General features: G+C 41.0%; 1 protein-coding gene across 1 annotated transcript in view; it reads right to left on the bottom strand.

The window, feature by feature from the left end:
- Positions 1-25,885, bottom strand: part of LOC146870299 (complement C4-B-like) — a 332,560-nt gene extending 306,675 nt beyond the window's left edge. The window contains exons 1-2 of the mRNA XM_085642540.1: positions 25,821-25,885; positions 25,209-25,401 (exon numbers count right to left, since the gene is read on the bottom strand). Of these exons, the coding sequence (XP_085498666.1) occupies positions 25,209-25,401; positions 25,821-25,885 (258 nt within the window). The remainder of the gene's footprint in view (positions 1-25,208; positions 25,402-25,820) is intronic.
- Between the last annotated feature and the right edge of the window lie 598 nt (positions 25,886-26,483).

A 26,483-nucleotide genomic window follows, 5' to 3' on the forward strand; every position in this document is an offset into this window, starting at 1 on the left:
AACTATTCATTTTAATTTTGAATAGGATGCGTACATTAGACAAAATGGTTAATGTACTGAAATCACATAGCAAAAGGAAAAGAGTAGTGAACAGAACAAACTTTTGTAAAGTGTTTTTAGGAAAGTGGATGCATAGTTCAAGTAGTGAACCTTTTTTTAATGAAGAGAGCTATTTTCAAAGTAATAGTTTGCTGCATGCAGTTGACACCAGAGGTCGTTCATACGAAGTAAAAAATGGTTGCATAATGGAGAAGGAGATAATGGTTCCAAGAGATGAGGTACAAGTGATGGCAGATGAGGCAATGGGGAGACGTCCTAAAGCCCCAGTGTACACTTGGAATTGTAGTAGTATTTGCACTGTGCGTCAGGAATCTATTGACAAATTTCGAGAGTTTCTAAGAGAATATAGTAAAAAAAGTGTAAAACAGAAGATTAAGGTGCTTCAAAGTCTGGATCCATGCAGAGTGAGAGAGAATACTGGTTTGCAGGGTCATTCTCTGGCTTGTCTATCTAGAAAAGTGTGCAATAGTGTTTTCCATCATTTTAGGATGCTGGCTGTTCATCATACTGAAATGAGAAAGTTTGTGAGACGGTTGTATTTTGCCAAAAGTCCAGCAATAAAGTTAAATGAATTGAATAGGGCTCTGTTCCGAGGAACGGTATCAGATGTAGAGAAGGTTGTTGATGAAATTCAGTTTTGTTACTTTGGTCCTGAAAAAAACAGTGCAGAGAAGGACACAGTAAATGAGGAAGAAGTGGAAGAGAATGTAGAACCCTCTGTAAGTAACACATTTAATGATCACATAACAAAATTTGCAATAGTCTCTAATGAAAGACCAAATTTTACTTGTATTTGTTGCCGCAGAACTCATTATAGAAAACAAACTAGGAATGTTGATCTCTACAGAAAGAGTGAAAATGAAGATAATTATAAGTGGAAGGATTTTGCCACATATATATTTCTAGAAAATTGTTTTGAATTGGGTGAAGATCAGCGTATTTGTAAATACTGTTACAACAAGTTCGAGGAAAATAGAATGCCGACCAGAGCTGTACATAATAATTTAGAATTGGATGCTATTCCTGCTGAACTTTCTGAATTAAATACATATGAGTCTATACTCATTCAATGTGTTCATCCGTTCCAGACCATAGTACGTATGGAGCCGAAAACTGGTAAATTACCTCCTTCAGATTTACTGAGAGGTTTAAAAGGTAGAGTGGTGTATTTGCCCTTGGATTTGAAAAAAAATATGGAAACTATTGATGCGGATACTTTGGAAACTGAACCATTAATTATTCTGGTTAATGGTGTACCTACAAAGAATAAGAAGATTTGGCAGGAGCTGGTAGATGTGCGGAAAGTACAAAGAGCAAATTTGTATTTGAAAAAGAATAACAAATGGTATGAATCAATTTATATAGAAGAAGAAGAAGATTTACAAGAAGACACAGAAACACCAACTGGACAAATTGAAAAAGTGGACAAGTCAAAGGAAGAAGAAATTTATGAACATTTTAGCATACATCCTCTTCATTCGAAAGAAGTTATGGGAGACAATATTGATCTCTTTCAGATGAAGAAAGCAAAAGGAACTCCCGTGAGTGTATGGGAGGAGAGCTTGGAAGCTCGATGTTTTCCCCAGCTGTTTCCTAAAGGAAAAGGAGGACGATACGATGAACGTCCAGAACAGATTCCAGCTTCTGAGTATCGGACTACAAGACTATATGCTGAAGATCCCAGATTTCGACAAAGTATTCCTTATTTGTTCCATCTTTTATTTGAAAGCGACTTGTCTGCACTGTCTTATGCAGTAAATCACATTTTAAAAAGTGGAGTACATTTACAAAATGTGTCTGCTAAGGATTTTATGGAGAAAGTGCAGCACCGAGATGATCATTTGGAAACACAACTGATCAATCTGATGGCTTGTCAGCGTGGGACAAATGAATATTGGTACCGACGCCATGGTGAACTAAAATGCATGTTACGGAATTTAGGAACACCAACATGGTTCCTTACCCTAAGCTGTGCCGAGTATGCTTGGGATGATTTACTGGATTTTCTACGAGAGGCCAATTCAAACATTAAAAACATCGAATACAAGACAGCAGGAGAACTGTGCTCATTGGATCCGGTTAATGTTTGCAGATATTTCAATCATAGATTTGAGGCTATGATGTCCTTCATCTGCAATAAAAAAAATCCACCCCTTGGAGAAGTAGTGGATTTCTTTTGGAGAAAAGAGTACCAGGCAAGAGGTGCTCCTCATATTCATATGCTGTTGTGGATCAAGGATGCCCCAAAGCTTGGAACAGATACTGATGAAGCAGTGTTATCTTACATTGAAGAATATGCAACATGTGCTATACCAAAAAGCACAGAAGAGAACAAGTTAAAGGAGCAAGTTTTACGTTTCCAAAGTCATCGGTGTGGAAAATACTGTCGACGGAAATACAAGAGCAAAGAAAAATACTACACTAAATGTCGATTTGGATTTCCTAGACCTGTTCTTTCAAATGGAAGAGTAAACAGTTTTATGTCAGCTGTGAGACATACTATCACAAGAAAATCACCTAAGAATACCTACAACCTTAAAAGAAAAGAAGAATCAAAAAATATAAATGACTACAACCCAGTCATTTTATCCATGTGGAACGCTAACATGGATATACAGTATGTTGCTGACAATTCCATTGCTGTTGCTCGATATGTAACGTCTTACATTACAAAATCAGAAAAAACAGAATTGAAGGAAATGTGGGAAGAGATTTCTCACGAGAAGACTGTCAGTAAGAAGCTGTACAGTTTCAGTTTGAAGATGTTATCGCATCGAGAAATTGGATCCTACGAATGTTCAGATAGGTTATCTTCTGCAAGTCTCTACTCGAAGTCAAGAAGAATAATTTGGGCAAGTTTAGGCCTTGCAGCAATGAGAAATCGGGTACTGAAATCTGTAGGAGAAATTGAATATTTGGCCGAGAATGACCCAGAAAGTACAGATATTTTGAAATCAAACATGTTGGACACATATTATCCCAAGAGAAGTCATCATCTGGAGAACATGTGTCTCTATGAAGTGCTGCAGAACTACATTTATTCACGGAAAGCTGCAGAAGACATCAACAATGGAAAATATAAAGTCGTTGGTGAAGAAGGATGTTTGGTGAAGCAAACAAAAGGAAGTTTGATAAATCACCGGAAGCTGAGTTGCGACACTACTGACAAGAAGGAATTTTACTACTTGGCTCTTTTACAGTTGTTTAAACCATGGCGTACAGAGGATGAACTACTGGGAGAATTCCAGAGCTATGAAGATTCTTTTAATGCTTGCAAAGACAGCATACAATGCAGTACATTCTCAACTTATCTGCAAATGTTAAATGAAGAAATTGAACAGGAAACTACAATTGCAGCAGAAATAGCTAGAGATAGTTCTCAGGACAGCCAAAGTTCAGGAACACTCAGTCAAGATCCCCTAGGACAACCAATCGTTGAAAATGAAGCATCAATAGCCATGAATGAAGTGGAAACGGCTATGAATCAAGCTCAAGAAGAATTTATAGACTTAGAAAATTTGGAAAGACAACTGAATCAAGAGCAGCAACAAATTTATGAAGAGATCAAAAACAAAATTGATCACGGATTTCTACATGAAAAAAAAGAGTGCTCATGCACATCATTTCATCCAATCAGGACGTATGTAAGCGGACAAGCTGGAACTGGAAAAAGTTTCCTAATAAAAGTCATCAGAAGCTACCTAAAGCAAAAAACGGATTCTACTTTGTCTTGTGTGGTTACTGCTCCAACTGGGTTAGCAGCATATAACATAAAAGGAATCACTTTACATCGTTTGCTAATGTTACCAGTGGAGCATGAGAACAAAATACAATTCAACAAGCTAACTGGAGAAGCATCCTTGGAAGTTTCAAGAGTATTGAAGAAGATGCAAGTTCTCATTATTGATGAGGTGAGCATGGTATCAAACTTAATGCTTGCCTTTGTGCATTTAAGAATGCAGCAAATTTTGAAGACAGACTATGACATGTTATTTGGTGGAAAACACGTCATAGTTTTTGGAGATCTTTTGCAACTTACTCCAGTTAAAGGACAACCAGTGTTTAATACTGTCACACATGAAGACACGAAGAAGTCATTGGGAAGCATCGGTAATACAAATATTTGGTCCTTCTTTGAGTACAAGGAACTTACTACTAATATGAGGCAAGCAAACGATGAAGAATATGGAAGTATTCTGAAAGATATCAGGATTGGACTACTCACAGAAGTTGGCAAAAAAGCATTACAGAGTCGGCTGCTACATAATTTACTTCCAAAGGAAGAAATAGTTGCAGAGAAGATATACAAGAACATTGCAGAAAACAAAAGTGTCATCTGCTTAATGCCAACTCTACGTGAATGCTCAATATTCAATGAGGAGCTTTTGAAATTGGAAAAGGAAGAGATCAGGAAATTGGAAGCAGTGGACAAAATTGAGGATGGAAGAATTACTGTCACAGTAACAGGCAAAATGAAAAATAAATTGGACTCACTAGAGAAGAACATCTCCAAAACTGCTGGATTAGAAAAAAATCTATATGTTTGCATGAACTGTAGAGTATTTTTAAGAAGAAATTTGGATGTTGAAAAAGGTTTAGTTAATGGAGCGATGGGAAGAGTTGTGGGTTTTATTAATTATCAGAAAAAAGAAGGAGTTGAATGTTTAAAAATAAAATTTGATCAGTTAGAAGAAGTTAAAGATATTTGTCGTTGTACAGTTCGTTTCATGCTTGTGAAAGACTTATATGTACGTAGGAAGCAGTTTCCGTTTTCTCTAGCATATGCTGTAACTATTCACAAGTCTCAAGGATTGACTGTAGATTGTGCATTTGTGAACATTGGTTCAACTGTGTTCAAAGAGGGTATGGCATATGTTGCTTTGTCACGAGTGAAAACATTATCAGGTTTATTCATGATAGACTTTGATGACTCAAAAGTTAGTGCTGATACAAACTGTGTAAAGGAGTATAATAGATTAAGAAGAAGCTATGCTCCTCATTTAGGTCAGTATCCTGTGTTAGAGAAACGTGTAGTTTCTCGTAAAAGAAAAAATGAGAATATCTGTAATGAAGATGTAGAGAAGAGGAAAAAAAAGAGGAGTGATGTAATTGTAAGCAAAAAGAAAAAGGAAAATGAAGAACAGGTTGTAGGATGTCATTTTGAAAATAGCTCTGGTGTCAACTGCTACGCAAATGTAGTGCTGAATGTTGCATTTTATCTGGAAAGTTTGCAAGAGCAGATAATAGTAAATCAGGGAAAAAGATTCTGTTCAGAGCTGACTCTCCTTTTTCAAAAGCTAAGTAAAGATAAAACTCAAATAGAAAGTGCTACTGAAATTAGAAAACTTTTAGATGTATGTTCAGGACGAACACAGTTTTCTCAAAATGTACAGCAAGACGCACAGGAATTCTTGTTGTATTTTCTTCAGGTAGTGGAAGAAGAAGGAGTTCCCATTGAAATTTTTTTTGGTCTCTCTTATAAATGGGAACATAGTTGTGAAAATTGTTATAATATATGTGGCTCTAATGTTGATAATGAAAGGTTTATTTATTTGACATTGCCAGAGAGTAAAACAGTTACTTTTGCAAAATTAGTTAAAGATGCTAATCATAGCATGAAATGTGGTGAGTGTAAATCTGACATGTTTTCAACATTAATTTTAAAGGAATACGGACAGTATGTAATTTTAATGATGCAACGATGTAGAGCTGATGGTTCAAAATTGGATACTTTAATAAAGAAGTTTACAGGACAGCAATTATCAATTTCAGGAAAAACTTTTGTAACTGTTGCAATAATTTTCCATGATGGACCTACTGTTACTTCTGGACATTACACAGTTTATCTTAAATGTGAAAAAGGCTGGACACTGTGTAATGATTCCCAATTGATTTTCAAGCAACGTTTGCCTTTTGATTTAGCAAATTCCTATCTAATCTTCCTGAAACCTAAATTTTAGACAGATTTGGCAAGATCTCGACAAAATAATTTTACCATTTTACTGGATTACCATTGCAATTTTATAGAAAAAAGATTTTTTAAATTATCATTTGGCCTAATGGAAAGATAACCAATTGTAATGTGGACTTTTTTAATTTTAAATGAAACTTTGAAAAACCAATAATTTAGAGATAATCGGTAACATCTGCACAATTTAAATTTTGGAATGTTATTGGACTGCCATTGGAAATTTTTTCAAAAAAGATTTTAAAAATTACTATTTGGCCATGCGGAAAAGTAACCAATTCTATTGTGGACTTAATAAATTATTCAAAAAATTGTCGTGAACCAAAATGTTACAGAGAATCGGTGAGATCTGGACAAATTAAACTTTAGAATTTTATTGGATTACCGTTTGAAATTTATTCCCAAAAAAAATTTAAAATTACTATTTTGCCTAAAGGAAATGGAATCAGATGTATTTTGGAGTTATTTGAGATATAATATTGTGATTATACTTCTGAAACAAACATATCAGACGGTATTTTAAAGAAATAACTATTGGTATTAGATGATATTTTTTTAGAATATTATGCATTTCTATAATGTTAAGTTTAAGTAAAAAGAGATTCTGGGCTTTTTTATTACAATCTTTGTGATTGTTATTTTTTTTTGCCCGCTGTAAAATGATGAATGCAATTGCTTTCACAATTTATAGTGAAATGCAATATATTCTGAAAACAGCAAAAATAAGGCAAAAATATTTTTTGGAAAAAAATGTAAATATGTGTACTGTATTATAAATTGTTTTAAAAATATTAATACTTTTTTCTTTTTTTTCAGATTGATATAGAAAATTTTCGAAAACTAGAACCATTTTTAAAACTATTTTTTAAAAAAACAAATGAATAAATATTTTTTTGAGTGAGTATGGTAAGTCAATAATAATAATTGTAGTCTCTCAAGGACCTTGTAATGTGATAATTGATTTTTAGTGTTTTTTTTAAAAAATAAAAAAAAGGTACGCGCACCGTACGCGTACGGTAAAAAAAAAAAAAAAAGTTTTTAAAAACATATGTAAAAAAAAGATGAAAGATAAGGTTGGCTCTTAAAAGAACCGTTGTGTTCATGCAGGGACAGAGGAAAGAAAGCATGGAAAAATTAGTCTCTGTGACAAGTGTGCTGATCTATTTTGTTGTTCACTAGGGAAACACTGGTCTCCCTATGACAAATTAGATCATGACAAGAGGCACATCGAATATCAACCCTCCGAAATCGAGGGTTAATTTCCAGAGGGCCAGCAGAAGGAGATGCTCCCCCCACAGATGAAGGGCTCACCTGACCTGCAGAAGAAGGAGTCAGCCCTGCAGATGATGGTCCAGGCTGAGCTGCTGTGGATGTACTTGCTTGTCTTTCTGAAGAGTTACCTCCAAAAAGATGACCATGTGTCCTTCTGTGTACATCCTGTCGGTGTCTCTTCATGGTGTGATTCCCAAAGGAATACTTCCTGTCAGGATTACCTCTAGAAAGTACACGCTGACACAGCCTGCAAGTTACTAAGAGTGCATTCACCTTTTGCTGGCCTTCAGGAAAAGTAAAATAATCCCATACATAAGAGGGCTTTTGTTTCCTCGATCTCTGCCTCAAGACAGTGCTGCTAGTGCTAGCCTCACTCTCAGAAGAGCTCTGCTGTTCTGCCATCGTATCCCAAAGACAAACCAGCTCCTTCTCCCAAGGGATCACAAGCAGAAATGAGGGGAATGGGTGTGGTGTAGGAGAGTTCTAGAACTGAAAGTAGTTTCAACCAATCAAAAGTTGTGTTTCATGATCACATGACCTACCGTACGCTTACGGTACGCTTACGGTACGCTTACGGCAAAAGTGCGCATGCGCGTAAAAAAGACACGCGCTTGCGCGCATGCGCATAACAGTCACTACCCGACACTTCCGCGTAACGTGCGCGTGTAGCGTACACGCGTACGCGTCCCACGCGGAGGACGCACGGCTATGCAAATTGCGTAACTATACGCAAACAGCGTAGATAAATTACGGACGTTGCGTAAACCGTACGCTTACCGTAAGCTTACGGTACATGTACTAAAAAAAAATTAAAAAAAAAGGAAAAAATGTATTGCTAATAAATTTACCATGTTTATTTTATAAAATATATTAAAAAAAACATATTATAGAATTTTAAAAATTTAACCTTAGTCTTTAAAAAAGGATAGAAAATTAAAATAAAAATATGTTTAAAAAAATAGAAGAAAAAAAACAAAATTAGCATTTAAAAAACCTTGCAAATTCACTGAAAAAACCATGGGTTTCACACACGTTATAGTTAGGACTTAGCATTTAAAAAACCTTAGAAATTCAGTGAAAAAACCATAGGTTTCACACACGTTATAGTTAGGAATTAGCATTTAAAAAACCTTAGAAATTCAGTGAAAAAAACCATAGGTTTCACACATGTTATAGTTAACTGGACATTTTACTCGTAAAAAACCATTGAAATTGCCCCGTTATAGTTAGTTCAGCTAACTATAACTCGCGCGCCCGCAATGCACTGCTGATGACGTCACATATTACATCACTCATGACATGGTCAGTGACATCACTCATGACATCACTGATGACATCTCAAATGACATCACTGATGACATCACTGATGACATCATCCAGTGAATGTGTGTTTTTCTGAAAATTAAATATGTTTTATATATGTATATCTCAAGGTCGATGGAAGAATAAATGGGTATATAAGTGTCTAAATGGATGAATTGTTTTTGAAAAATTGATTGTATTACTGACTGATTAAGTGTATCTTAGTGAATACATGGCTTAGTGAGTAATGTTTAAATATGTAAATATCTGTATCAGTCTCTCACTTTGTGTATAAGTGGCTGCATGGGTTGGTGTGTAGCTACATGAGTGTCTAAATAGGTTATTAGTTGGTTTTTTGAGTATCAGTATGAGTGTGAGTGTCTGGTTCGGTGAGGGGTATTACGTAGTGCATGGGTGCATGAATGAGTGACTCATTGTTTGTATGTGTTGAAGACAGCATGTGTGCAGGACTGTATGGGTGGATGAGTGTATGTATGGGTGTGTTAGTGAGTGAATGACTGTCTCAATAGTGTCTTTATGTGTAACTACATATGTTTTAAACTAGTATATGTGACTATTGGTGTATATATGTGAGTTTATGTGAGAGTGAGAGATTGAAAGAGTTCCTGTATGAATAAGTATGTGTTTCTATAAGTGATTGTTTAAAAGACTAAGTATATGTAAGTTTCCGTAGAAGTAAGTGTGGTGGTGTGTGTATAACTGTATATGCAAGTAAATGTATGTTTGATTCTTTATTAGCATGACTAACTATGTGTGTGAGTACCTCTATGGATGAGTGGCATTGTGTAACAGGATGTATACGTGTATGAGTACATATGATGAGTGAGTACATGTATGAGTGACTGTATAGGACTGTTGGTGAATGAGTGGATGTGTATTTGGATCTTAGAATTACTGTATAGGTTGTTGTAACTGGTATTGGTATGTCCATTGTTTTTAAAATTTTAATTTCTATTTTTGATTGTGTGTATCAAAGGTTATATTAGGGGAAGAGGAGGTCTGCCACTCTATCACAAGGATGATGTCATCAGTGATGTCATTTGAGATGTCATCAGTGATGTCATGAGTGATGTCACTGACCATGTCATGAGTGATGTAATATGTGACGTCATCAGCAGTGCATTGCGGGCGCGCGAGTTATAGTTAGCTGAACTAACTATAACGGGGCAATTTCAATGGTTTTTTACGAGTAAAATGTCCAGTTAACTATAACATGTGTGAAACCTATGGTTTTTTTCACTGAATTTCTAAGGTTTTTTAAATGCTAATTCCTAACTATAACGTGTGTGAAACCTATGGTTTTTTCACTGAATATATATATATATATATATATATATAGTTTAAGGTAGTACATCTTAAATATTTTAGTATATATCATCAGTGTGATGTAAACTGCATAAATTCCACCAATACCTACCACTATTGATACATATTTACTATTCCCACTCCAGTCAGCTCAACGCTAAGGATAGTGCTGAGTTTCAGAGGGGTTAAATTTACTCTTCCCTCTGCAGTCCAAGCAACACTAGGGAAAGTGTTAGATTTAGTAGGGGTTCTATTTACTATTCTCACTTATTTGAATATCTCTAATATAAACATTATTACTTAACATTGAATATCCCTATTAATTTAGACAAAGTGTTACACTTTTAATATAAACATTATTAATTAACATTACATAAACATACTAATTAACAAAATAAAAAACAATTAAGCAGTTTACACAATTAATAATCAATAAAATAATTATCAATTACAAACAATTATTTACTATTTTAATAATTATTCTTTAGTATTTTAAAAGTAATTGTAATCCCTTACAATTGACAACATTTATTAAAATAATTATTTAATTATTACTTAATTAAATTCCCACCCTATACCCCTACAAACCTAGATGCCCACACTTAAAATAAACCAAAAATAAATAATTTTAGCGTAATTTAATAATTGCTAATCAATTAAATAATTATCAATTAATAACAAATTGTTAATCATTTATTGCTTTATTAAATCCCCACCCTATACCCCTACAAATCTAGCAACCTGCACCAAAAATATAACTAGAATATATAAATATTACACAATTTACATAATTATTTATCAAATAATTAATTAAGAATCAATACGCAACTTCTTATCATTACTTAACTCCCCACCCTTAACCAATACAAACTAAAATATAACTAAATAATGAATCATTACTTAATCAACTTCCCACCATATCACTCTACAACCCCAACAACCCTCTACAACACTATAAATTACTACTAACAATTAAATGCAAAATTGTAAATCACTTAAAATTACAAACTATATTTTTTTAAAACGATCTTTTTTACAACTCTATTACAGAAACCGATAATAAAAATAACAATATTCTTGAAAACTAAATTACTTACCTAAAAAGCTATACTTTTGACAACAATATTTTGCATAGTGATATTTTTGTATCATGTTATTTTATTTCCAATATTTCTGTCTCTCAATATTCACAACTTAATATTTTGTCCAAACACAGTGCTAACTACATACCCATAGCTTTCTCAGGGCTCCTGCGAACCTGGGACTCTTCATATAGGACTCAAATTGAAAAAGACTGTGATGGGGAGAAGGCCTCTCAGACTCAATGAAAGAACTCTCATCAACAATATTCCGTTTGAACAGAGGGAAAGCCTAACTACCTTAAAGACTGTATGTGTTTTTGGAGAACATTGCCCATGGCGTAATGTGTGATTTAGCCCTATTATAAATTTCTGAAAAAGAAAAAAAAAGAGAAGACAAACTCTACTGATCTTTTTAGTCTATTTCCCGATTGGTTCCTAATGAAAATATTACAGGTGATGTCAAAAGCGAGATATTGTACAACCTCACCAAACTATGGAAACATAGATACAAAAATTAGATGATAGTCAGCAGCAGCTAAACCGTACTGTGCAGACTGAGCAACAACAAGCAGACGGAGATCGACAAAACTTTCATCAAGTCTTTGAGATTCTAGTGGTGGCAGAAAAGAAACTTTATGAACCAAATGAAGTGCTGACCACCATGATTACCATTTGCCAAATCTATCATACCACCGTCTATCCTCTAAATCAAGGGTACTCACAAACTTTCTCTCGGGGGCCAAATTTACAGTGTGGTTTGTGGCCGAGGGCCGCACCGGTGGGGGCGGGGTCAGTCGTGGAGGGGGGTGGGGCTAGTGCAACAAAAAAGACTGACCATGAGGTTGAACACAGGCCCTTGCAGCGGACGCATTTATCCTCTGAGCCACCAGACCCGGCATACACACACACATATCTATACAGCTCATTGGGGATTTGTCCATCAGAAGAACCGCACTCGAACACAGGCTGCTTTTCCCCATAAGCTTTTATTAGGTATGGTTCGTCACGCTTGCCTGTAATTATTCACACCTGACTGAGCCCAACGCGTTTCGATGACTCTCTTCCTCAGAGGCTCAGACAGTCAGGAGTATGCGAATGAAAGTTTCCCGAGTCCTTGTTTGGCAGTATATCGTACGCAACGTGCTGTCTCATATAGAGCAGCCCATTTGGGCATACGATATACTGCCAAACAGGGACTCTCTCTCTCCCGGTCTCCCACTCTCTGTCTGTCTCCCTCTGTCTGTCTCCCTCTGTGTCCCTTTGTCTCTCTCTCTCTCTATCTCCCTCCCTCTCTGTCTCCCTCCCTCTCTGTCTCCTTCTCTCTGTCTCCCTCTCTCTGTCTCCCTCTCTCTCTGTCTCCCCCTCTCTCTGTCTCCCCCTCTCTCTTCCTCTCTCTGTCTCTCTCTCTGTCTCCCTGTCTCCCTCCCTTCGTCTCCCTCTGTCTCCCTCCCTTTGTCTCCCTCTCTCTCTCTCTCTCTCTCTCTCTCTCTCTCTCCCTCTCTCTCTCTCTGTCTCCCTATCTCTCTCCCTGTCTCCCTCTCTCTCTCCCTGTCTCCCTCTCTCTCTGTCTCCCTCTGTCTGTCTCCCTCTGTGTCCCTCTGTCTCCCTCCCTCTGTCTCCCTCCCCCGCTGTCTCCCTCCCCCTCTGTCTCCCTCCCTCTCTGTCTCCCCCTCTCTCCCTCTCCCTCTCTGTCTCCCTCTCGGTCTCTCTCTTGGTTTCCCTCTCTCTCGGTCTCCCTCTCTCTCCGTCTCCCTCTCCCTCTCTCCGTCTCCCTCTCTCTCCATCTCCCTCTCCCTCTCTCCGTCTCCCTCTCTCTCTCCCTGTCTCCCTCTCTCTCTCCTTGTCTCCCTGTCTCCCTCTCTCTCTCTCTGTTTCCCTCCCTCCCTCTGTCTCCCTCCCTCTCTGTCTCTCTCCCTCTCTGTCTCTCTCTCTCTGTCTCCCTCTCTCTCTGTCTCCCTCTCTCTGTCTCTCTCCCTCTCGCTGTCTCTCTCCCTCTCGCTGTCTCCCTCCCTCTCTCTCCCTCTCTCCCTCTCTTCCCTCACTCTGTCTCCCTCCCTCTGTCTCACTCCCTGTCTCCCTCCCTCCCTCTCCATCTCCCTCCGTCTTCTACGTCTCTCTGCCTCTCTCTCCCTCGCTCGCTCTCCCTCTTTCTTCCTCTCTGTCTCTCAGTCTCTCTGCCACTCTGTCTGTCTCTGTCTGAGAACTCATTGTCCTTGTGACGAAAATTAAACGTGCAACCATTCTAAAACACGCCAAGTTCTACAGGCCATGCTGACCTGTCAGTGGTAACTGGTTGAAGATTAGATTCTGTGTGCTGATTTCTGGCGTCATCGGAGATCTTTGTCAGTTGCCAGCCCACAAATACAAGCCCCCTGAATATGGGCCAAACGTACTTTAAAAATATTTTACTGTCATTTATTTTTGTAAAATGGAAAACAAGCACAGTCCAGCAACATCAGTGGACAATTAAACTATGCTTCATTTCTCATGTTTATTCACATTTTGCTTGTAGCAGTATGTGGCAAGAAGGAATATCTATTTACAATCACTTAACCAGACATGCCAACCCTCCCGATTCAGGCGGGAGACTACCGATTTCAAGGCTAGTCTCCCGCCTCCCGATTCCTGCAAGCAAAAACCCGATTCCTGGGGGGAGGGGAGGGGTTCAGCTGACAGGGCTTGGGATCATGTAAGTGCTAATTCTTGCAGCAATAGTCAGAGTGGCATGCAGGGGTTCTAGAAGTGGTGAAAAACCAACAAAGCCCCATTAACAAGTGAATGGTCTTTTAAAGACCTGTGAAGTACTCGGGGGCGGCTCGGGAAGCTGTTTCAGCCCGGGTTGCCACACACAGGGGGGGGGGGGTATGCACTACCAGCAACCTGCCAGGCCATACACAACACTTGCATCACCCTCTCTGTGCCTGCCATTGCGCTCCATGCTTCTGAAAGGTAAGTAAAAAACGTGCATTTGTGTTTCAAATGTCCGATCCTGCAGCAGCACACTTCCAAGGCCCATACATGACAGTAACCCGATTCACCGTTTTTTTTTGTTTTTTTTAAATCGCCCACTTTGCTCTTTTGAAATGTTGGCATGTATGCTTTAACCACCGCATCAAAGCAAACAAATCAAGGGGGCTTTTTAATGCGGCAGTTAGAAAGTTTCTCCTTCTCACGCTCTTGCCCAAAATAAGATATATTATATACCTACCAACAGATGTATATCAAGTTTGTTTCTTAATGGAAGCTGCAGTAGGATGACCTTTTGCGGGTGAGTTTGCAAGACACTGATTTTGCGCATGCGTCTTTCATCCTTTACCCAGTGAATGCGGCCCCCGAGGAATAACAACAGGCGGAATTGCAGTTGATTCCAACTGTCTGTTGTTTTACACGAGGGCCGCATGGAAAGGCCTGGCGGGCCGCAACTGGCCCGCGGGCCGTACTTTGAGTACCGCTGCTCTAAATGTTTATCCATTACTCCAGCGCATGGCTCCACTATATTCCTTTACAGTTCCAAATGATTAGCCCAAAAGGCAACCTGGACGAAGAACAATTTGGGAAGTATCAATGGTGTCACTGCTGCGCGTTCAGTCAGAAATGGTTGACTACACAATATCGCAAATCCCTACTTGTGTATGCCTCAGACAGGGGTCCCTGAAATTTCCTATAAAAAATCCTAGCCAATCTCTCAAGTAGATCCGTTGATGGAAACACCTATTATATTTCCATAAAAATACTACTTTGTCTGCCCAACCCACCTGTGTTAGAAACTGAGATCCTTTTTCTCTGTGTCCTTCAGCACTATCCCTTCATATTGCCACTTACATGTTTTGCAGGATTGCAGGCTCAGGTCAGTGCGTTCCTATCAGTGGGTAAACCCCTGAGTCTTGTTTGAGAAGTGTTACCTATCTATACTATTGGGCCTCCCAATTGGTCCCCATTAATGACTGGCTACACAGGAACAGAGGTGATCTACCAACAGGTTGGAACTCAATCTCATTATTCCACAATCAAATGGCTTCCTAAAATAACAGCGGAAACACTGCTGTGGCAGGGCACATGGTTGGCCAATCCAAAAGATGGGACTTAATAGCCATTTCTACACTGGGAGATGTCTGAGCAGGCAGTCATATAAGGTCATTTCATGAGTTGGCTGCAGACTTCCACCTCAATGAATCATAATTGTATTGGAAACTTCAGCTAAGACACGCCGTGGATACTCACCGAGATAAACTCATTGCTGTCCCTGAAGACAATCTCCTAGAAAGTATTGGACTCTCTTGGGTATGGAGGCATCTCAAGGTTATATAAATCCCTGGTAATCCACTCGCCGGACCTTCTACCACCTCAGGCAGATCTGGGAGCCCTTGATGATGATGAGTGGACGGAGGCTAAAATGGCAACCAGGCTGTTGACGATATCTTTGCAATTTTGATTCATTCAATTCAAATACGTTCATAAATTTTACTACTCTCCCTCTTGACTCTGGTGTATGGGGAGTGCCATCAGCCCTGACTGCCTTCAATGTGAATACTCGCTGGGCACATTTTATCACACTATCTAGGAATACCTGGTTATCTGAAGTGATTGGCACGCTGTGAACAGAGCCCCAGGAAATGTTCTCGGTAGACACCTGGAATTTGACCAAAACATTTTCCTTCTAGACATCATGGACAACATAGGGAGATGCCGCAGTACTCGAGCCGTAGAAGCTATGGATGATTTAGTACCAAAGAGAGATATAACGCACCACTGGCGAGATGCCCATGCCCCCTCCATTAGAGAATGGTCTAAAACTTGTGGGGTACATTAAAATATGACACGCCTGGAATCAGCTCAACTCAGCCCTAGGATAAGCCAGGAACATTGGTCTGTACTGCTCCTTAGTGGCGGCAGAATTTGCACTGGTTTTATAATGTTGATCGTAATGATAAATGGGGATAGATCTCATCGCCATTTGTCACAGGTTCATGTAATGTTTTACTTTAATGTACTAAAATCAATAAAAAGAGCAGTAAAAAAAGAAACTGACTTCCTCCAATGCATGGGATTAGAGTAGCTCACGTTGTAATTCTTTTAACATGTTGGACAACCAATAGAGATCAAAACAAATCAAGCATCTAACTTTATGTCCCAACTACTCAAGCAGGTGTATCAAGCAAATCAAGCAAATAAAAACCTCAACCAACGATGGGCTAGTAGAGTAATACAGATGTTTCAAAAAGCCACCAACATTACTGGGAAAAATTGGACCAAAGTATTAGCACTTACATTGTTTGCCCTTCACAGTACGCCATTAGCCTTTATTGACTTAAGGGTGCAGTTTGTCAGACTATTTTGGATCTCACCATAGTAGAATGGACAAAGGAAGATTGTTTCATTTGTTGAGTATGTGCTAGCTTTACGACAAAGATTGCAAGCAATCTGGGAGATAATCGCAAACAACCTTCAAATAGTTTCAGAGATCTAGACACTGTACTTCAATGAGGGGAGTTATTCACAACAGATTACTCCAAGAGATAAAGTGCTTGTATTGTTACATGCCTCTGACAGCAAATTACTAGCCCTATAGGATGGACTATATACGACATAACTGTAGCAGTCGTACTAGTTACATTTTGTGTACCACAACTGGACCAAAAACTACCACTTTAAGTATTGAACAAAAATCTATAGAAATTGGACTAGTACCAAGCAAGACAAAATGTGATGGATCTTGGACAACAACAGCAAACACTAACAACAGTGAAATAAGACACCTAGATAAGCTCATGGAAACAGTAGGACATGTTTTTCCAAATATCCTTGCAAAACAACACTAGCTAGATCTATTTTTCAACATGGCACTGCAAAGAGGGTAGGCTATACTAGATATCTGAAGGACGGAGGCAAGCCACTGAGAAATGGTAAACAACGTTTACCACAAATCTTTTTCCCCGCAGGGAATCACAACGCGGTCGTTACAACGACCGCATTGTGATTCTGCATACCATTAATCCGCAAGTCAGAACAACGACTTGAGGAGGGGGGGGGGGTGTTGGATTTAAAATCCAACACCTTCCCTAGTGTCCGGACAGACTGGAGTTGGAATAGTAAATTATACTATTCGAACATCCAGCCCCCCCCTCCGCAACTCGTTGTGCCGACTTGACGAGTAATGGTATGCGGAATCACAACGCGGTCGTTGTAACGACCGCGCTGTGATTCCCTGCGGGGGAAAAGAATGCGTTATAAGAACGTACATTCCTGAGAAATAGGTGGTAACTATACTTTCTATAGACATCATAGAACCTTCTGATAGTAAGTGGCTCTCTCCCATGGTGCTAGTTCTCAAACTTGATGAATCTTTTTGTATTGCCTAACCTACGCCTGCAGGTGGAAAGTTAATAGAGAAATTAGGGAAAGCCATCTATATAAGTACCATTGATCTAACCAAAAACTATTGCCAGATGCCCCTAAGACAAGATAATTGTCATGAAACTACATTATTCACCAATGGAGACTTATCTTGGCCACAGCAGGATACGTCGGGGCAGAAGACACCAAGTCCATCTCAAACCGAGAGGGAAAGAGCTGTGGCCCTTCAGGCAGTGGCCGAGATTATGCAAGACAAAGATATCCTCTCGGAGGCGCTCCATGAAGGGGACCGAGGGGTTGGACTCAGATTCTTCCCGTGAGGATAGTGTTACCCTGCCAATAGTTACCCAGAGGACTGCAGATGACATTATCTGAAACTGGAACATACAAATACAGTGCCTGGGCCCCCCTTGCGATGGGCTGCACCCCACCAAATCATTTCAGAGTCTAACTGGGCAGGGTCAAGAACTGTGCCTGTGCGGATTGTGTATGTGACTGTTCCTTCTACATCTGGCCACACCTCCTAGATGGACCACTCCTCTGGTTGGTTTGGGTTCTCTTTGGAAGTTGATGGTCTGTCTACAGTTTGGGCGGCTGTCTGTTGCCAGACTGCTCCAGGACTGGGGAGTTGTTGAATGTGGGTGTTTTTCTTATGGTTTGATTTGTTTTGTTTGCATGAGTGGGAATGAATCCTTTGTTCGAAGGTCGGATCGGCAGGGAGGCGGAAGTGTGTGGAATCTGGGAATTTATTTGCAATCATGTTATCAACACACCATACACTGAAGTTCCTAATGTGTAACATAAAAGGGATGGGCTTGATGATTAAAAGACATTACTTGCACAGGTATTTGAAGAGGCGGGGCATACAGGTAGCTCTACTGTAGGAGACCCACCTCCTGCATGACGAATTGGAGAAACTAAGTAGAAGATGGAGAGGGCAGATTTTTGCGACCTCCTTTTCAGCCTATGCATGGGCACGGTAATTTGGATACGGGCGGGGGTCCCTTTTGAACCAGTACGTGCCGTGATAGGGAGGGCAGATATGTGCTACTTACTGGGAGACTGCTCGACTGGGATATTACGCTTGGTAGTGTATATGCCCCCAATCAAGACCAGGTGACTTTCCTTCATTACCTCTCGGCCATGATGGCTGACTTAACATAAGGGACCATGATACTAGGGGGTGATTTTAATTGTGTTACAGATATCTCGTTAGACTATTCCCATCCTCCTCCACCAGGGGCCCAGACCCACCATACAGCCACGGGGTTCTGAGACTGGAAGGAGCACTGTGGGCTGGAGGACATTTTCAGGGTACAGCACACAAAGAATACAGAATATTCCTTTTTCTCTCCCATGCATCAGTTACACACAAGACTAGATGCCTTCCTGTGCTCCCCGGACTTTAGTGGTTCTATCATACATACTGAATGCCTGGGGCATACTTTTTCAGACCTCAGTCCATTATTGATGACCTGCCAACCCTTGGGGACCCGCCCCTGATTCCCCTATAGAGACTCAGCGACCTGATTTTGGAGGATGTCCGCTTTAGGGAGTCCCTGGGCACTTTTATCACAACCTTCTTTTCCACTAATGCCCATACAGCATCTGGTGGAATGGGAGGCATTTAAGGTGGTGGCAGGGGACACTGCCTGGGTCAGTCAGTTGGGGCACAGAGAGAACTCCATAGGCAGGTGGAAGAATTAGAGTACAGATTTCACAGATTGGACAACATGCAGGGAGCGGACGCCGCCACTTTGAAACGCTTACAGGAAATGCGGACCCTTTACGGTACACTGGAAAGGTTACGATGCCATGATGATAAGATATACCTTAATAAGGTACAGAAAGAGGAGGGGAAAGCTGGCCGCCTACTGCATAGCTTTTTAGACCAGAGACCCAAGGGACACCGATCACACATGACTGGTCTGAGGCGGGCGCATCTGTCTGTGATCCAGAAGAGATTAATGCTTTATTCCGGGAATACTATGATATGTTATATACCGCTCCTCCTCTGGTCTTGCTGATGGAGATCAGAGACTTCTTGACCCCCTTACAGCTCCGAGTACTAGATAGACAGGCGCAGGAGACACTGGAAGACCCAGTAACGTTACAGTAAGTCTGTGAGGCTATCACAACTAAGGCCACAGGTAAAACGCTGGGACCAGATGATCTCCCTGCGGAATTTTATTCAGTTCAAGCTTCCAAATTAGCACCACACTTGATGACTCTCAATGCTGAGTCCCTGAGACCCAGTAAACTTCCTGAATCAATGCGGAACACACTTGGTATCCCGCTTCCCAAAATGATTGTCTCAGGAGCCGGGGTGGTAGATTATTGACCACTCTCTATCCTAAACATGGATGTCAAGATACTTACTAAGGTTTTGGCGTGCCAATTGCTCTCCTATATGCGGACTCTAATACATGCTGACCAAAATGGTATTATTCCGTCCGCAATACCTCATTCAATCTGCATAGACTTTACTCTGTGTTGTAATAGTCAGAGGCATGATCTCTCACGCAGGTGGCTATTTTATCGATTGACCTGGAAAAGGCTTTTGACACAGTAGGCTAGGGCTACTTAATCGAGACCATGATACGTATGGGTCTCGGGAAGGTTGGGTAAAATGGATGTGAGTCCTTTATACATGCCCCACAGCAAGAGTTAAGATGGGTAAAACAGTGTCTGCACAATATTGGATTTCCCGCGGCACTCGGCAGGGTTGTCCTCTGTTGCCCCTTTTACTTGCCTAGGCAATTGAGCCTCTAGCCACATTGTTTGGACAGGGAGGTGAAGGGATGGGGTTGATAGTAGAAGGGCAAAATTATGCCTTCCCTTTATACCCAGATGATCTCCTGATTTATTTGAAGGAGGCTGTGGTGGGTTCTGACAAAGCCTTGGGTCTTCTGGGAAGGTTTGAACAACTGTTGGTACTACAGGTCAACAAAACAGAACTTACCTGTTTCCTCTGGCTGGCGCCTTGCCCCGACCCCCAGCCCTATCTGTAGACCTTAATTGGGCACCCAACACATGCAAATATTTGGGAATTCACATTTTCCACTCTCTAGACGAGCTAAGAGAGGGAAATTTAGATAGATTGCTTCGATCTCTTCGGTCCTGCGTGTCTTTGTGGGTTCCTTGCGATTACCTATCACGGCCAGGATTTAATTGACCAAAATGGTCATGTTACCCTGTCTACTATATTTTTTGTTAACTTCCTGATCTTGATGCCTACAGGATGGTTTTGACAATTGGATTCCTTGCCGCTGGACTTATCTGGGAGATGGGCGGCAGAGAGTTTCATTGAAGATATTACACCGACCCATGGCAGAGGGGGGCCTAGGAGTGCAGAATTTCGTGCTTTATCTCCTGGCTTCCTAAATGCAATGGTTGGCATAGTGTTTAGAGGGAGTGAACATGGAGGGAACGTTCCTGATGGAGCCAGGTAAATGCCCCTGCCTATTACTAGCTAAGATGCTTGACCCCACAGTGATATTCCCTTACCGATTGATACTGCAGACCACAACCCTGCAGTGCTGGAAATGATGCAAGGCCAAAATAGCAGGGATCCCCCGATATACACTGGTCTTGCCAATGGTCAGTTTGCCCCATGGGGATCCTCTGTCGATATTCACACCCGAACAAATGATAGCCTGGACAGAGGTGGGACTGGAGACAGTAGGTGACTACTATCAGGCGAAAGTTTAATCCCTTTTGAGGAACTAATGGAAAGCTGTGGTCTTCCGCCTAGATAGTTCCTACAGTATGAAGCCCTGACCCGCACTTTTGAAAAGTTGTGGCGAATGGACCAGGAGGATCCTGGGACACATGTAGTACTGCACTCACTGGTTACACTAGGTACGGCTGGGCATCAGGTAAAATGGTTTTATGCTTAATTAATTGGAGCGTCCCTTACTCCACTGTGCATACTGCAGAGACATTGGGAGTTTGTCTTAGATAGAGAGTTTGCTGAATTGGAATGGGGCAGAATCTTGGCATCCCCCAAGAAGATTTCCCACAACACTAGGTTGAAATACATACAATTCAACTTTGTGCGCATGGCATGTGACTCCCCACTGCCTCCAGGTTGCATATGGTGGGGAAATGCACAGCTGGCTGAGGTGTTCTCACAGTGATGCAGATTTTATACATATGACCTGAGCCTGTACTGTGTTCCATCTGTTTTGGGATGAAATATTATTGAGGATCGATGATATATTGGGGCCCACGTTAAACGCCACAGCTGATGTATGTTTGCTGGGTCTTTTCCCCTGACCACCAAAGCGGAAGATGGGGAATACATTTGTAGATCTTGCATTGGCTCTAGCCAAAAGGAGAATAGCAATGCCCTGGAAATCTACCACTGGGCCACTGATAGGAGCCTGGAAAGGAGATGTAACCAGCTGAGCTGGAGCAGAGTGTAGAGCCTTAATCAGAGAAGAATCAAATGGATTAGGACGCCGCCCCATAGCTGAACAGTGGAAGGAACTACTTGTTGCCTGGGAACATCCGACGCAGGCATGTAGTGTAGAAGAGAGGAGCAGGGATGCAAATGAGTTAGAATAAGTAGTTACAAATAGATGAGGAACCTCAATATATATGCCCCCATAGTACGAAACCCTACTGCACAGTATGGAATATATTGGTCATGGCCATGACTATAAATGGCTAAAACCTCTTCTTGGACTGGGATGGAGCTCCATCTTACCTTATAATACCCATAAGGTCCAGCCCGCAAGTGTAATCACAATACCCCATAAAACATGAAGCTAAACATCCAGTTAGGGAAATTCTAACACAACTTGAATATCAAGACATAATCAAGCCTTGCTTCTCACCAATGAATAATCCTTTGTTTCTAGCAGCGAAATTGGACCATTCATACCGCTTAGTTTTAGAATACAGACAACTAAACAGTCATTGTTGCACGTATGGAAAATGTGGACATTTTCCCTAAAAACAAAAGACTATTTTTCAGAGACCTTGTTGGAACCCTTTCTCTCCCCCTTCTGTTTTTTTCCCATGAATAATTGTGGAACTGGCCCATACAAATTGGAATCCAGATGTTAATTAAATTGCAGAGATTTATTTACAGGTGACAGGTGTAGGTACATAACATGGTATTTATGAGAAATGTCTTTGAATTGAAGCAAGAACAAACTAACGAATCCCTATACTGATCAATCGATTGAGTGTTCCTTTGATCAGACTGTGTAAAAAAGAATTAAGAATTTCCACATGATGTTTGTTTTTTCTTACTAAATAAAACATCAACAAACTCCAACAATTGTAAGAACTATTACCTTATAACTAATGTACATTTTCTGCTGAAACTCTTGGGAAAGGCAGCTGCTATAGAGCTCCAAAATTACTTAGAGAATTCTCCAGCATTTGCAGAATCTGAATTTCACCAAAACACACTGAGATTGCCCTACTAGAAGTACTATGAATGTTCCTTGAAAACTTAAACAAGAAATGTGCAGCAATGGGCATTAAGGCTAATACTTGCCCTCCGTCTTGCCACCGAAACTTTGAGACGGTGTGCAGATGAAGGGCATACAGCCGCTATGGTGTTGCTAGATCTAAGTGCGGCTTTTGACACCATATCACACAGCCTACACCTTCAGAGGCTTATGCTATGCAGTGTCGGTGGCACATCGCTGCGTTCGATGACTTTATTCCTCCAATCCAGTAGCTTCCAAGTTGCCTAATCCCACACATGTCAGATAGCATTTCACTTTCAGAATGGGTACCACAGGGCTCAATCATGAGTCCCACTTAAATTAACTTCTACATCTGCCCCTTAGCGGAAATTGTGGAAGAGTACAATGTGAAAATTGTGTCATATATGGACGATACGAAGCTCATAGTCACCTCATCTCAAAATGCGGAGGCTGCTGCAGCCCAATTCTCTCTTTTGGCCGGGTGTATGATTTTAACATTTGGCGACAAATTGCGAGTTGCAAAATGCTATGTACAACAGTGTCTAAGACACTGTTTGCGATTCCCAATGGGGTCGCAAATTGCATGCCTCATGAATATTATTAAGGCAGTTGCAATTTTTGAGCCCACTGGGAATGGCTAGCACTCCCAGGGATGGTGGCCTGCTGGGGTCAGCAGTCTGGGACTGCTTTTAAATAAAGCATTTTTTTTTTAAATACAGCCTGTTTTCCTTGAAGGAAAATGGGAAGCATTTAAAAAATAAAAATGAAACAATTCAGTTTCATTTTTTAAGGGCAGGCACTGGTCCCTGGGGCCACTGCTTGACCTTAAAAAATAATTGTGCACGCTTTCCCTAAGGGGCAGAGATCCCCTGGGAACCCCTTCCCGTTTGCGAGTGCCTTAGCACCCTTCTGAGAAGAGTGGTAGACTGAGAGTGTTTTGGAGTCGCTATTAGGGAGGGACGCCCTTGAAATGCTCCTTTCTAATAGCAAGTCGCTAACCCTATTTTGCGAATCGTTAATTGATTAGCGACTCACAAAATAGTGTTGGTACATGGGCCACACATTTTTTGCGATCTCAAACGGGCCTAAAACCCCTTTGCGACCGCAAAATACGGTCGTACATCTGGCCCTTTATCTAAAAGAACTAGCCTCCAGGATGACCAATAATTGCCTTAAATTAAACGGCAACAAAACGGAGGTAATGATAGTGGGCAAAGTACCTTCTATCTGTTTATCAGCTTCACGGCAGGATGTCTTAGGCCAAACCCTGATCCCTAAATCCAAAACAAAACATTTGGGTGTATGGATTGACTACAAACTTTAGTTTGAGAGTCAAATAAGTAGCGTAGCCGGGAAATGCTTTGGGGCCCTCAAATCTGAAGGAACATCCTGGACCTATTGCCTTTAACGACCAGGAAAACTTTTGTACATGCTTTAGTAACCTCGCAGATAGACTACTGTAACATCCTTTACCTTGGTGCTACCAAGGGCAGGTTAAAAGAATTACAACGGATTCAAAATGCGGCAGCCCGCTTAGTTTTTAATCTTCCCAGAAGGACATCCATCTCAAATGCCTTGGCGACTCTACACTGGCTTCCAGTGGAGAAAAGAATGTTGTACAAGGCGATGTGCCATTAACACAAAATTCTGACGGGCAAAGGCCAGAGATACCTGCAATCTATGGTAATACCCTATACTCCCTCACGTAATTTAAGATTTGTTGGGGCCAATCTAGTAAAGGTGCCTCAAGAGCTGAGGACCAGGTGGGGGCCTTTTTCCTTCAGTTATCTGGCGGCCAAGATATGGAACTCTTTACCACCAAATCTGAGAGCAGAACCAATGGGAAGGACCTTTCGCAAAGGACTTAACACCTGGCTATTCAGGTCTCCAGCATGCGATGGGGATTCTCACTTCAGAGGGGAGGATTCTCACATCAGAGAGGAGCATTCTCAATAACCTTTAGAAGGGAGGGTAATCAATCTACAGAAGGAAGGAATCTATAAAACCTACAAAGGGGAGGATTCTCAACCTACAGAAGGGAGGATCTGCAATAACCAATAGTAGGGGGTCTCCTTAACCTACACATAGGAGGAGTCTCAGTAGTCTACATCGTTTGTGATTCTCATCTACAGAGGGGAGGATATTCACATCAGAGGGGAGCGTTCTCAATAACCTGTAAAAGGAAGGGCCATCGATCTACAGAAGGGAAGAATCTATAAAAAGGGGAGGATCCTCAACCTGCAGAGGAGAGGACATTCATTGCACACAGCATTGGGGGTAGATTAAGTCCATATTAACCTGAAATATTCTGAGAGAAGGATTCTCACTGTGCTTTCAGAGATTAGAGAGAGTCACTGTGCTGGGACAGAGATGGAACAAGTTAAAGATGGCTCATACCTTCAGCTTCTTGACCTCCATGTAATTGTTGTTGCTGTTTAAGGTGAAGGTCTCTGTGTTGGAACATCTCTTGCCTTTCAGCTGGTTCTCAAAATACACTTCGATTGTGACGGCACTGGTGAGTCCCTCCACTTGTATCGCTACCGACTCGGCGACATCTACATGGATGATGTTAGGAGCGGTGACCAAAACACTGAGAAAAGAAGGACAAAGATGGGATGGGCCATACTGATATACTAAACATAGTATAACATGTCTGCATGTACGACGTGGCTGTTAATAGCAGAAATGGGCGTAACAAGTTCCAAATATTGTTTTTTTAAATTGCTCTTTATTGAAAGCTTTTAAATGTCCAGATAACACAGGCTTAGCATCTGCCGTCAACAGCGCATCATACTGACAAAACTTTACCATGGAAAATCGAGGCAACAACTGGTTTAAGGACAAAGAGCAGAATGGGGGGGGCGTGGAGAGGCCAGCCTCCAGTTCATCACTGCTGCTCGTTGTGCAAGAGTGAGGGCGCAGTGAACAAATTTTCTCCCAGCCCTGTCCGTCTTATGGTGGGCATCAATCAAGCCCAGCAGGCACGGGTTCTGCATGTAAACATGTTGCCTTATACTGGTAACTCGCTTAAGTAATTGACACATCTCATTCCAGAGGGGCTGAAGAGCATGCATTATTGTCACGTCATAAGATAAAAATCTGTGTGCATCTGGGACAGGTATGAGGGGTGGCTCTAAACACACAATGTAGCCTGGCTGGAGTCAAGTAAGTACGATAAACATAATTGAATTGTAGCAGCTTGAAGCCAGCATTTATGGGGACATTGGAAAAACAGGTGAAGTCAGTGGACAAGTCCTTGTGGGACAGGTCAGTCTGGGGGCCTTGATTCCATCGAGGCTTAAGACAGACAGTTGCACCCCCTCCTCTGTCTCTGTGTGTATTATAGATAAGTGGTCCTGTGATGTTTGAGGCTCCACGTCAGCAATGTGTTCAGTGCATTAACCTGTATCAAACTCAGCATCATGACCTAACCAATACTGTCTATTACCCTGCGTAGTGCTGCAGCACGTGTAAACATCCGTCCCAGTTTCAGCTCATAAGCTTTGCATAAGCCGGGAGGGGTGTAACTTGGTCATAATGATGGTTGGGGGGTATAGGTTTTCCAACAATCACGCAGGCATATCATGATAAAATACATTATACGACAAGCAGGGAGCCTGAGAGGGGATTAGGGGCGTGGGAAAGGGCAAGGAATGGAGATTGGTAGGAGTA

Source organism: Triturus cristatus, chromosome 1_1 (assembly GCF_964204655.1).
Source record: "Triturus cristatus chromosome 1_1, aTriCri1.1, whole genome shotgun sequence".
Taxonomy (NCBI): domain Eukaryota; kingdom Metazoa; phylum Chordata; class Amphibia; order Caudata; family Salamandridae; genus Triturus; species Triturus cristatus.